The 14475-nt window shown below is 38.8% G+C and overlaps 1 protein-coding gene across 1 annotated transcript in view; it reads left to right on the forward strand.

Annotated features, from left to right (window-relative positions):
• CENPC (centromere protein C) overlaps positions 1-14475 on the forward strand; it is a 167360-nt gene that overhangs the window by 73672 nt on the left and 79213 nt on the right. The window contains exons 10-12 of the mRNA XM_006874819.1: positions 1047-1338; positions 5737-5820; positions 10045-10124. Coding sequence (XP_006874881.1) covers positions 1047-1338; positions 5737-5820; positions 10045-10124 — 456 coding nt within the window. The remainder of the gene's footprint in view (positions 1-1046; positions 1339-5736; positions 5821-10044; positions 10125-14475) is intronic.

A 14475-nucleotide genomic window follows, 5' to 3' on the forward strand; every position in this document is an offset into this window, starting at 1 on the left:
CTAATGCCTAAGATATTGATGTTTATGCGTTCCATTTCATTTTTGACAACTTCCAGTATTCCCAGATTCATACTTCGTACATTCCATGTTCCAATTTTCAGTGGATGTTTACAGTTGTTTCTCTTCATTTTGTGCTTTGCCCCATCAACAAATGAAGGTCCCATGGGCTTTTCTCCCATGAGCTTTGCTCTGATTCGCATTATCATGGTCAACTCTAATTTGAGAAGGTAGCTCTTCCCCAGTCACATTTTGAGTGCCTTCTAACCTCATGGGCTCATTTTCTGGCACTATATCCGGCTAAGTGTTTCTCTGCTTTTTAGTGACTAAATATTTGGAAGTAGGTAGTCACTCTTTCTTCCTAGTCTGTCTTTGTCTGGAAGCTCATTTGAAACCTGTCCACCATGGGTGACCCTGATGGTATTTAAAATAATGGTGGCATAGCTTTCAGTATCACAGCAACTCACAAGCCACCACAGTCAGACAAACTGACAGATGAGTGGCGGCTGTTTGGTTTTAAGTGGAAACTGACACTTTAAATTTCCAGGAGATCTGTGAACATGTGTTGTAGAACCTTCCAGGCCGGGGGGTTGGGTGTACAGACAGCGAGAGACCAATGAACAGATATCAAAAAAAAGAATGTCCACATCTGTATTCCCGCAGTTCAGCCGCGCATTCGTGGCTATTTTGATCCTTCCCCCACTTGGTCTCTCCCAAGATAGCAGCTCCAGGAGTAGCTTAGGGTGTTGAATTAGAAAGCAATAGATTTCTTGATTCTGCTACAAATTCCCCTAGCTGTAAGCCTTCCAATCTTCTTATATGTGGTTCTGAGTTCTAGCACCATCCCCTTAGCCTACTTGGCCCGGTATTCTGTGTTGTTGGTGACGGAGCTCCTCACTGCATGTCTACCCAATCCGCCATCTTGTGCTTATCCTACAGCACCAAGCCAGGACTCCATATATGTATAAATATAGATAATGTTGCGATCCAATGACTCAGATAATCTGGACAGAAATTATGTTAATTTAAGTTATTATTCAATCCTCCAGGTCCTGTTTGTAGCAGTTCTTCTTTAAGAATAAATGAATTATCAGTACATCAAAAGAGTAGACAAAAACCTGCTGAAAAAACAAGGCAGTCATCTAAGAATATTATGGGGGAAACTGCTCTATCTAAACAGCAGAAGACAGCTACTCAAGACAACTCAAGAGCAAAGAAGTTTTTAAATGCTGAAGATTCTGGAGGTATTGTTGAGAATGATAAAATTACCAGTTCCCAGAATGAATCATTGGAAAGTGACACGGCAGACCTGGCTAAGAAGAAAAATCTTGATCATTCTGGGTAATAACTATTATGTATACAATATCTTTGTTATAGTGTAAAATCATTTTATCAATATTATTTAATCGTTTACAAAAAGGGAATATTAACATAAAAGGTTCTGCAGTCTGACAGACTTGGTACTAAGTCCAGATTCTAATATTGTTTGTGTTAACCTTTTATTCCTCATGGCAACAATACTCTGAACTTGTTTCCTCATATTTGTTTAAATGGGAAATAATATATAGCACATGAGATTATGATATTAAATTTAGTAAGGATGGAATTGTTACCCCATAAAAGTTGATTTAAGTAAGTTTAATTTGATTTTAGGGGCATGGTGGCTCTGATGAGTTAACTGGACTATGAACCACAAGACCACCAGCTGCTCCACTGGAGAAAGATGAGAAAGATTTACGCCTCAGAGACCTTATGCAGGGTCGTTATAAGTCAGAACAAGTGTATGGCACTTAACAACAACAAAATTGATTTCAGTTATTAATAATATTTATTTCTCACCATGATGAAAATAGTTAACATTTTTCAGTGCTTAATTTATGCCAAATATTTGCTAGCTGCTTTCTATGAATTCTTATCAGTCGTAACCTGAGGTTAAGTATTGCTATTATGCATTCTTGCCTTTTTTTTTTTTTTAAATAGCTTCCATTCATTCAACAAAGAATACACACTCTTTGTTAGAAACTGCAACATACTGGGGATATACTGAAATAAATGATACAGTGTCCCAGAATTTTTTAGTCTGTTATTATATGTAAAACAGAATCTTATATATATTCTATTTAACATTCCAAACAATTTTTGTACCTGTTTTCTCATTCAATTTCTTTTAATGAAGTATTTTAGGTATACCAAAAACAAGAATAATAATATGTAACACCCGATCCTCCATGACCTTGCTTAAGAAGTAAAGCATTACAGTTGTCATTGACATTCCATGTGCACCTCTGCTGAGCCCATTTCTCTTCCTTCCTTGTTCAAAGTTTAAGAGTATACTGAATTTGGAGTCCTGGTGTGGTGCTGTGGGTTAATGCGCTGAACTACAAAGTTGGTTTGAACTGCAAGGTTCGTGGTTCAAACTTGCCAGTCACTCCTCAGAAATCCTATACAGGATGGCATTTTATGAAAACAAGAACAACATACTGAATTTTATAGCTGTCATTCTCACAAATGTTTTTATACTTTTCTTACATAAGTGTGCAAGAAAGCAACTTGTAGTATAATTTTAAGACTTTTTAAAAAATGTGTTTTTTCACTGTTTCTTAGAAACTTGTTTTTTCCTCTGTTCAGAATACACTTTTTGAAATTGACACATATAAAAAGTGAGTCCTGGTGTGGTGCTGTAGGATAATCACTGGACTACCAGCTGCAAGGTTGGCAGTTCAAACCCACCAGCCACTTCTTGGAAACCCTATACAGGGTTGCTGTGAGTTGGAACAGATTCAGCATTACTTGACAACAACAAAAATATGTGAAAAAATAATTTATTTTGTTAGTTTAGAGTAGGGTAAGCTATTCTTACAGAGCCAAATTTTAAAGAGTTTAGACTTTGCTGACTCAGTGACAAAATTGAGGCTATTACATAGACATTAGTCATTTGAAATGTAACATTCAAAAGTTTAAAAATCATTCTTAGCTCTCAAAAGAAAGCAAGTGGTTGGTTGGATTTTAGTGTCAACTTGTAAAAGTTTTATTAAAATATGTTTAGCTTTGAAGGGAAATTATTCTCCACAGTCCTACCCATAATCCAACTAGGACATCATGTTCCTAAAAATAAAATTCTACTACAGTTCTTGTGAGTCTCCCATTCCGGAGTATTGACCACCAAATTTTCTCATTCTGGTTGTCACAGTGAATCACCCAAATTGTTATAATTTGGGTCTGTTCCTTTTTCACTTTGTTGCCTAAGAAAGAACTGGTTTGAATCCCTGCCTTAAAGGGCAATTAGGAGCTGTCGGTCAATTGGACTCTTATAACCTGAGAATTGCCTGTAGTTACCATCTTTTGATATACTTATCAGTTTCAAACAGTTTCCCCTTTGTTATTGGCTCATTAATAACTTTTGCTCATTTTTTTTTAATTAGAATGGTGTGGTGCTGTAGGGTAAACACTAGACCCCAAGGTCAGTTTGAACCACTAGGTCAGCTGTTCATACTCACGAGCCACTCCTCGGAAACCCTACACAGAGTCATTGCAGCAGATTTGCCTAATGCAATAAGTTGTTTAATTTCTTCACTGTTGCTACCATAAGCTTTGATTGTGGATGCAAGCAAAATGAAGTCTTTGAAAACTTCAGTCTTTTCTCTTTTTATCATGATTGTCTGATTGTGAGGATATTTTTCTTTACATTGAGCTGTAGTTCATACTGGTGGCTATAGTTTTTGATCTTCTTTTAAGTATTTTAACTTTTCTTTACTTCCAGCAAGCAAGATTGTCATCTGCATATCACAGGTTATTAATGATTCTCCAATCCTGATGCCACATTCTTCTTCATATAATCCAGTTTCTCAGATTATGTGCTCAGCATACAGATAAAAAAAAGTATGGTGAAAGGACACAACCTGGTGCACCTTTCCTGATTTCAAACCATTCAGTATCCCCTTGTTCTTTTCTAATAGGTACCTCTTCGTCTATGTACAGGTTCCTTTTGAGCACAATTAAGTGTTCTGTAATACCCATTTTATGCAATGTTATCATCCATAATTAGTTATGACCCACACAGTCAAATCCCTTTGTATAGTCAATTAAACACAAGTAAACATTTTAATGGTATTCCCAGCTTACAGTCAAGATCCATCAGACATTAGCAGTACTATCTCTTGTTCTGCATCTTCTGAACCTAGCTTGAATTTCTGGCAGCTCCCTGTTGCTGTACTGATGTAATTGTTTTATATTATATGCAGCAATATTTCACTTGCATGTGATTATTAATGATACTGTTCTATTGTTTTAGCATTCTGTTGGGTCACCTTTCTCTGGCATGTGCGTAAATGTGGATCTCTTCTAATTTGTGCCACTAGGAATCTACAAAAATTATTTTTCACATGTAGATAATTAGTTTTTCCTGAACCATATATTGAATAGTGCATTTGTTCCTCACTAATTGTGTTGCACTTTCTGTCTTCTATCAGAGTTCCATATTTGTGTCAAATTGTTTATTATATCTTTTATTTCATAAGAATGCTAAAGGTGGGAAAGACATGTTTTAGCTCCATTGTTTTTAATATGAGGAGGGCTATATAGATTGAGTGGTTTGCCATTAAACTGACATCTTCTTAGTAATAGTCTAGTTGTTTTTATTTTAGTGTATTAATTATAGAAATAAATTGCTAAGTAAGTAAGATAGGTAAGTTTGAGCTGTGGATGGTGAGAAATATTAAGGTTAAAAAAATGGACTTGTGTTGAGTTTCTGGATTTGAGGTAGTACCCCTAAGTAGCGTAGTGGTTACGAATCGGGCTGCGAACCTTAAGGTCAGCGGTTCGAAACTACCAGCCGCTCCACGGGAGAAAGATGAGGCTTTCTACTCCCGTAAAGATTTACACCCTCGGAAACCCTATACAGGGTCGCTATGGGTCGGAACCGACTCGATGGCACTTAACAACAACAACCCCTAAGGAGGAGTCCTGGTGTGGTGCTGTGGGATAAGCATTGACTGCTTACCACAGATCAGTGGTTCAAACCTACCAGCTGCTCCTTGGAAACCCTGTACAGGATCACTTAACAACGCTATCCCTAAAGAAGAATGGGCATTCCAGAACAATTCCCTGTGCTCACGTGGAACTTGTATATAGACAATGAGGCAGTCACTAGAACAGAACAAGGGGATACTGAATAGTTTAAAATCAGGAGAAGTGTGTGTCAGGGTTGCATATTTTCACCATTCTTATTCAGTCTGTATGTTAAGCAAATAATCTGAGAAGCCAGACTATGTGAGGAAAAATGTGGTTTCAGGATTGGAGGAAGGCTCATTAACAATTGGCATCATGCTGATGACATAATCTTGCTAGCTGAAAATGAAGACAACTTGCTTTTGAAAATAAAAGAATTCACACTTCAGTATGGATCACAATTCAGTGCAAAGAGAGCAAAATATCTTGACACCTGGATCATTAAATGACATGAAAAGATGTAAATTGTCAAAGATTTCATTTTTCTTTAATCAGTAATCAGTGGTCATGGAAGAAGCATCAAGGAAATAAAAGATGTATTGTATTTGGCAAATCTGCTGCAAAAGACCTCCTTAAAGTATTAAAGAGCAAAGATGTCACTTTGAGGACTAAGGTGCGCCCCACCCAAGCCGTGGTATTTTCAGTTACTTTATATGGATATGAAAGTTGGACAATAAATAAGGACTAGAGAAAAATCAATGCATTTGAATTATGGTGTTACTGTTGAATTAGGGACTATCAGAAAAACAAACCTATCTTGGAAGAAGTACACCCAGAATCCTGCTTTGAAGCGATGATGGAGAAACTTCGTCTGTGGTACTTTTGGACATACTATTAGGAGGGACAGTCCCTGGAGAAAGGGCATCATACTTGGAAAAGTAGAGGGTCATTGATAAAAAGACCCTGAACAAGGTGTATTGATACAGTGGCAGCAACAAATATATAACAATTATGAGGATGGCACAGGAACAGGCAGTGTTTTGGTCTTTTGTGCATAGGTGACTGTGAGTTAAAACCTATTCTATGGCATCTAGTGCACACACACACAAACACACTACTCTAAGGAGGCAGCTCTTTCCTAGTCTCATTTTGAGTGTTTTCAAATCTAAGGGTCTTATCTTTCAGAACTAGACAGCATTCTTTTGTTATCTTTAAAGTTTCATTGCCTATATTTTGGAAGCTGTTCATAGACCCTTCTCCTAGCCTGTAATAGTATGGAGTCCTGGTGTGGCACTGTGGAATAAGCACTGGGCTGCTAGCCACAGGTTGGCAGTTCAAATCCACCAGTTGCTCCTCAGAAACCCTGTACAGGGATGCTATGAGTTGAAACAGACTTGATGGCACTCAACAACTACATGAGTGTGGAAACTCCAGGGAAATCTGCTTACCATGATTGACTTACTGCTATCTCATATACAGGTGAAATAGCTTCTTTTATCATAGCAATGAAGAAGCAACTATAGCACACCAAACTGATAGATGGATGGTGTATTTTTTATTGTTTCTGGAAAAAATGTCTTATGTGGGGTTGTAAATTATTACATACTTTTCATTTTCAGAGCTATAGAAAATTCACAGCATCAAGACAGTTCAGATAGTATTACAGCTGCACAAAGTTTTTGTCTCAAATGCCCGGCTAGTGGATATACATGGAAAACAGGAGCACGATTTAAAAAGCGTAAGACTTCAATATTAGAAGTAAGGTATGTATTTGTTCTAAGGATAACAGGTTTCATTTGCTAAATTAGTTAACTGTTGCTGCATAACAAATTAATAGTTAGTTTTAATATTGTTAGTGGCTTGCTTTTATTTAATTTTTAAAAACAGTTCTGTTGGATTAAAAGGTTTAGCTGCATAATTTTTTTTTTAAATGTTTTTATGGTAAATTATTTGATAGTTTACATGGGATAACATTAATTTTACATTCATCCTATCGTATATTATTTCATTGCTATGGTTACATTCCCGACTTCATGCATCATCAGCCAACCAAAGGGTATACACTACAAGCCTGCCCCCTGGTCGTCAGCACACAGCCCCTCTCCCTTTCTGTGTCTAAAGTCCCCAACTGCTCCATCTCTCCACGTCATCGTCTCTGCCTCCATCTCAGGCATCACTGCTTCTCTGGGTAGGGTTCCGCTCTCTGCTTTTCTCCCTTGATGGTCCCAAGGACCTCTGCTCCTAGACTGAAAAGTTAATCACTCCCCTCCTTGCTACAAAACGTCTACCTTTACATTTCCAACCCACATAAGCAGTCCTGATAATAGTTATTCACTACTGTATCACAAGAGACCTATCCACATTTCATTTCATCAGCCCCACCTAGACAGATTGGATACTACTCAGTGGAGATTCTACCTGCCTTCACGCCCTCTGAATCTAGGTTCCCTCTTGAAAACTTGTAAGCTAGTCACTTCTTGCCTTTGTAGTCCCCCATTTTGGGTAGCCAATGTCCAAATTTACCCATTCCTGTCAACTCTGTGCATGGAGGGGGTGGGAATGATCCTTGCTATAAGGATCATTCCTTCTTTTGAGCTACTGCATCCATAGGTGTAAGTCAAGTTCATCAAATTGTATCAGATTCCCTTTTTTTCCTCTTCTTTCTGCTTCTGGTTGTAGCTGCGTACTTCTTGCTTTGGGACTTTCATGAGGTTGCAGTCAAGATGTTCATCTGGTTTGTTGTCCTCTGAAGGCTTAACTGGATAATCTTAAGATGACTCACTTACCAGACTGGTTAGAGGTTCAGTTCCTTGCTGGTAATTGTCAGGACAACTAATTCCTTTCTTAGTGGGCCTCTCCATAAGACAGCTCAACATGGCACCTTGCTCACAGAGCTGGTGAACCAAGAGCGTATGAGTACCATGGAAGTCACAGTGTTTTTTAAATGACCTAGTTTCTGAAGTTGTTCATCCTCATTACTACTTTATTCATTAGAAATAAGTCACTGCATCTAGATGACGTGCAAAGGGAGGAGTAGTAAAGAATTTATATTTATCTGTGGAGAGTGCAGTAGCTCTATAGGATAAGCACCAGACTGTGTGCTACAAGGTCAGTGATTTAATCGTATCAACCATCCTGTGAGAGAAAGATGAGGCTTTGTGCTATTGCAATGTGGCACTGTAGGATAAACATTGGACTGCTAGCTGAAAGGATTGTACTTCAAACCCACCAGACACTCGTTGGAAACCCTATACAAGGTTACTGTGAGTTGGATTCAGTTCTGTTGTACTTGACAACAACAACACTTATATTTGTATATGTTTTTAAATAAGCATACTCATTTAGTGAGTGCCAATTTGTAAATAAATAAACTTCTATGACATACCCTTTTAAAAAGTAAATGAATGGTAAGATCAGAAATTCTCAGGATTAAAAAGGTAAAGATTTACTACTGGGGCATTGTGAAAGGGCCTAACCTGGGTTATAATAGGAGAAAAGAGCATAGGACTGAGATACGCATAATCACCTGTGACAATTTCTGGACTACATTTTAAATTTGTTTTGTGTTTTGACTGTAGTTTTTAAAAATTAAAAAACAATTTTTTCTAACTTTAATTATAATTTGATTTACTTTTTCTACTTTTCATTATAAAATAAAATATATGGCACATTTTCCATTTCAGCATTTTTTTTTTTTTTTTGTGAATTGAGTGAAGGTTCATAGACAAGATGATCAGTTTTACATTCAACAAATCATACACTGTGTTTCATTTCAATGATTGCAGTCCTCTTCATGCAACAATGGTTATCCTGATTCATTCATGTGGTTACCCATGTACAAATATCCTCTTCCAAACCCTTATGTTTATGTTGTTGTTAAGTGCTGTTGAATCAGTTCCGACTAATAGCGACTTTATATTAGGTTTCCAAGGAGCAAATGGTGGATTTGAACCACCGACCTTGCAGTTCAAACTGACCTTGCGGTATAGTGCTTATCCTACAGGACCATACCCGGATTCCTTATATGTTTGTAGAATATTTTTTTCTTTCTTTCTACTTTTTCTCCCATACCCATTCAACCTGTGTCTCTGTCCATGTATCTATACACAGAACACTGTTGTTCCGAGGTTGTGTATATATCACTAAATATCTGTCCCCTTTAGCTCTTGCATACCTCCCTGTGTCTTCACCTATCTTCATCATTCTTCCAACATAATCAGCATTTTTCACATGTTTAATTCATTGAGATCAGTTAATACCACATACACAGTGACTCCTTCATTTCTCTGCTGCCTCATTTTACTAGTTGCCTTTTAGTCAATTTGAACTCACAACAATCCAGTGAGTGCAGAGAACTGCTCCATAGAGCTGGTTATGGGAGATTTTGCTATACTAGTCTTCTGTAGTAATTTGAAGTAGACTGGCAACTGACAGTTGACAGAGGTGTTGTACTCTCTAAATGGACATCCTGGGACTTCAGCATTGTTGATGTAGAGTAGAAACTTAGATTCTTGTCTCTTTGCACAGGTTGGTGGTGTGGTTGCTAGGGAACCAAGTGCCTTTGCTGAGTTCGTTTCTCTACGTCACTGTAACCAGTGACCTGCTTGGCTGGAGAGGAAGCAAGAACATTGGGAGAAGCTATTTTTATTCTGTGTATGGCTTGTCATTGACTTACTGATTCTTACAGTTTCTAGCTATTACCCTCTGCTCCCAAATCCAGTGTCCCTCCAGGCTGAACATTCTTTTTTCTGTTGTATTTTTTAGTGTGTTTGTGGAGGAGGGTTTGATAGATGTTCTGTTTTTGTCACCATCTTCCCAGTATTCCGTAAGTTCTGAGTTAACTTAAGTCATAGCTCTGTTTCATGAGTTAGTTTAAAAGGATATAAAATTCATTATTTATTATGTTTGGCAATCAGTTGTAAATTCTAGAGTCTTTGTTTTATGCAACAAGTATTATATTGTTAGTGACTTAAATCATCATTATTGGTTTTATAATAAATAATACTTTTGGCAATTTTAGAAGAAAGATGTCCACAAAGACATACATTGTATATATGTATACACATTTTGAGGCTTATTTATTTTTCATTTTTTCTTAAGTGGACCTTCCAAGATCCAGAAATATGTGTCTGGAAAGAATAATACTGATGTGGGTAGAAAGAAAGCTCAGAAGAGTTCAGGTAAGTTATTGTTTATTTTCTACTGTCTGCTATTTTTTTTTTAAATTACATTATGCATGTGGAGTAAGGTAAACATTTACTGAGAGAAAATGTTACTGGGTACTTGCTCTTAAGAACTTTAGTGTATAGATTTGTAAGACCCTGTGCCTAGGGTGGTACACAGGGTTGTGATTGGCTGCTAACACAAAGACTGACAGTTCAAATCTACTTAGCGACGACCCAAAATAAAAGCGGCAATCTGTTTCCATAAAGATTATAGTCAGGAAAACCTCACAGAGCAGTTCCATTCTAAAACACATTGTAAGAAAGGACTTTGCAGCAATTGGTTTGGTTTTTAAACTTTTAGTGCCTACACGCATGTTCTTCATTTGGTTGGTTACACATAGAGTTGCTATGAGTCGGAACCAACTCAGTGAATTGACTCAACAGCACCACCACCAACTAGAACAGGTGCATGTGCAAGGGAGGGGTGCAGCACGCAGCATATGGGGGTGTGGAGAAAGGGACGGAGAAGAACAAGGGAGAGAAAAATAACAGCCTTTTCTTTAAATAGGGCATAATAAAATATTGGTACTTATGGTATCTACTCCAGTATTTTGAATGTTTAAGCTGATAAGGGTATAAATGAAAACAAGATTGGCAATATATTGGTAATGACTGAAGCTAGGTATATTAGATTAATTGTACTGTTTTCTCTGTTTTGAATATGTTTGAGATTTTCGATAATAAAAAATTTAAATATCTCTTTAATAGAGAGCTTTTGTAAATGTATTTGTGCTTGATGAGCACATTGCTAACAATTTTTTATTGTGAATTGAGTGACACGGTTTAAAGAGCAGATCAGCAGTTTTACATTCTACATATCACATACTTTGCTTCGTTACATGTTTGCAGTCCCCTCTATGTACCAACAGTTAAAAGTATTTACCTCAACAACTTTAATACATTCTTTCCTATGTCTCTGTTACCTTGATCCTTCTTCTGCTCACCTCGCTTGCGTATTGCCTACCCTGTCACCCTTGTTAACATGTGTCTACCCTATAGCTTGTGATTAATTTCCCCACTTCACCCCCTTAATGATCATAGATTATTTCTTTTATCAAGAAAGGCTTTTTAAAACTATTTATAACATTGGTCACATAACGATATTTGTTCTTTTGTGATTGACTAATTTCACTCAGCATAATGTACCCCAGATTCAGCCATATTGTGAGTTGTTTTACAGATTCATCATTATTCTTCAATGTTTTGTAGTAATTCCATTTTGTGTTTTTACCAAATTTTGTTTAACCATTCTTCTGTTGATAGGCTGTAGCCATCTTTTTGATATGTCTCTTGCAGACAGCATATTGAAGGATCCTGTTTTCTTATCCATTCTGCTCTCTGTTTCTCTCTTTTTTTAAAAATGTTTTATTGTGAATTATGTGATAGTTTATATGAAAAAACATTAGTTTTACATTCATCCTATCATATGTAGTTTCACTGCCATGGTTACAATCCCCTCCATGCATCATCAGCCAACCAGTGTATATACCCTGCAAGCCTTCTCCCTGGTCATCAGCACACATCCCCTCTCCCTCTCTGGGTCTAAAGTCTCCAGCCGCTCCATCTCTCCACGTCATTGTCTCTGCCTCCATCTCCTGCTTCTATGGATAGGGTCCCGCTGATGGTCCCAGGGACCTCCGCTCCTAGACTGCAAAGTCAATCACTCCCCTCCTTTTGCTACAAAACATCTACCTTTACATTTCCAACCCACACAATCAGTCCTGATAACAATTACTCACTATTGTATCACAAGAGACCTATCGGCATCTCCTTTCATCAGCCCCACCCAGACAGGTTGGGTGCTACTTAGTAGAGATTCTGCCTTCCTCCACGCCCTCTGGATCTAGGCTCCCTCTTGAAAGCTTGTAAGCCAGTCACTTCAGCCCCACATTTTGGGTAGCCAATGTCCAAGTTGCCCATCCCTGTCTACTCTGTATGGAGGGGGTAGGAATGATCCTCGCTGTAAAGATTTGTTGTCGGGGACCTGCCTCGACATAGGAATTCGGTTCACGAGGAGGGGATATCAGGGGGTGATAGGGATAGCAAAAGAGGAGACACAAAGACGCAAAGAGAGAGACAAAGAGACACCCCGAAACCAGAGTGGATGGATGCCTTAATGGCATCCGGCAGATCCGGAATGGTGAACATATTAGCCATGAGGGCAGTAAGATCCCGCATAGCAAACATCTTAGCTATGCAGGCAGTACATTCCCTGTGCTAGCTGGTCAGCCACGCATGCCTAGTCAGCTGTATAATGCCCTCCAAGCTGTAATGCACACCTGGTTCGGCCTGTGCCTCCATTTTATTTAGGGGAGGAGCCTTACACCAAGCTGGGAGGGACTAAGACAAGGTACAACTAACATACATAATTTTCCAGACATTCAGGCAACTTTACATCATAATTTGCAGGTTCGAATCCCAGGCCCGCAACTTGGTTTCTCAGGCTTAATTAACATATCTATAGCAACTGAGCTCAGTTGGGGGACGGTGAGAAGGAAGGTCAAAAGGCTTGGGAGGAGTCCCGCTGTGTTGGCTTCCTGAGCCAGGTTTTCAGGAGCCCAGTTGAATGGCCTGCACCTGGAAACACTTTAAGACAGCAGTCTTTTTGTCCTTAGAACAAAGAACCGGGAAGTAGCCAAACTATTTTTAGTTAATCCTTGGGAGAAAAGCTTTACCTTTGAAACCTTTACAGTCTCGGCTTTTAGGAAAATATCACATTTATCTGTGGATATCAGGGCTTCATGTATGCAATTAATAACAAACATAGCTGAATACTAAGATGAAAAACAGTTTGCTATGTCTGCTAGGTGGCTAGCATCTGTTCCTCAGAGCCTGCGGCCTATATGGTCTCCAACGCTCGGGCCCACAGGGCCTTGAACTCCTGACCGGGTCTGGACGGTCTGCAACAGTTTGTTCCATCTTTTGAACTACTGCATCCTTAGGTGTAGGTCAAGTTCATCAAATTGTATCAGATTCCTCTTTTTTTCCTCTTCTTTCTTTTTCTAGTTGAGCTCTGATCATCCAGTCATTGAAGCCACGTCAAGTGGGTATTATCTGCAAGTGTGGGTGTTCTTATGCATATGTCGTCTCATATAAGCTGGATGCTTCACTCTCCACTCTAGTCTTCTGTGGCTGTGTCACTGACTCTGGGCCCAAGAGTCCTCAGTTCTTGCCACACTGCTGGCCAACCAAATCTCCACCTCGGTTCACAGGAATCTGTTGAACATTGCAGGGCTTAGCTTTCAAGCTTCATTGCTGTTTTTCCCTTCACTTACCCTAATCAGTGACAAATATGGTTAACAATCAGAGCGTGTATTCCCATTGAGTCTTAGTCTTGGAAGGGGGTTTGCCTTGAGGGGACCCGACCACTTGCTTTGATGTCTCCTGGGTCAACAACTTGCTTCTTCTTGTAGTAATCAGTTAGACTATAGTAACCAGTTGGACTGGCCATATTGTTTTGTATTTTTCCTGTTGGTCATTCTTTCAAGAAGTATCTTCTGTTCTTCTAGCTGCTCCAGGATGGTCTGCTTGTCTACTTTCAAGTGGAAATTTCCCACCTCAGAAGATTCTGGATACGGTTCAGGATTCCACCTATGGTCTTATGTAATGCAGAAGCTCTGCAAGATGCCTCCTTCACTGGGCACATTGTAGTCCATTTTAGGTATTCCAGTCAGTTATAGGCAGAAGACAGACGTACAAGCTTTCTATGGTGATATTTCTGGCTATTCCTTTCTTTCCCCCTCAAGTATATTATTTTATAATGGTATGCCAGGGAAACTGAGATTCAAAAGACAGTCAAGCATCTTAACATTATTAACCCCCTTTTGTCCATTCCAACCAATTCTCATCCCTGTATCCCAGACCCCTGTTGTTCCAAGGTTGTGCATACATCATTATTTACTTCTGTCCCACTTAGCACATATAAAACTGCCCAATTGTTTTCCCATCCACTTTGTTCTTCCATTCCCCTCACCCTTCTTGTATATTTCCCCCCTCCCTAGCACCCAAACTATCCTGTGTCTATTCCCTATCCTGTGCTTCACCATCCCCTCCTTCCCCTCACCCCACTCGCCACATCTCGGTAACCAGCAAAGAATTCTCCCCCGCCCCCCTTTAGTATAGGTTCTTTTTCTTAGTCTTTTACAGTAGAGGTCCTATGCAGTAGTTCTCCTTTTGTAACTAATTTCACTCAGCGTAATGTCCTCAAGTTTCAACCATGTTATGTGGTGGCTTGCAGCTTCCTTGTTTTCTTCAAGGTAGCATAATATTCCATTGTGTGTATGTACCACAGTTTGTTTATCCATTA

Source organism: Chrysochloris asiatica, unplaced genomic scaffold (genome assembly GCF_000296735.1).
Source record: "Chrysochloris asiatica unplaced genomic scaffold, ChrAsi1.0 scaffold00303, whole genome shotgun sequence".
Taxonomy (NCBI): domain Eukaryota; kingdom Metazoa; phylum Chordata; class Mammalia; order Afrosoricida; family Chrysochloridae; genus Chrysochloris; species Chrysochloris asiatica.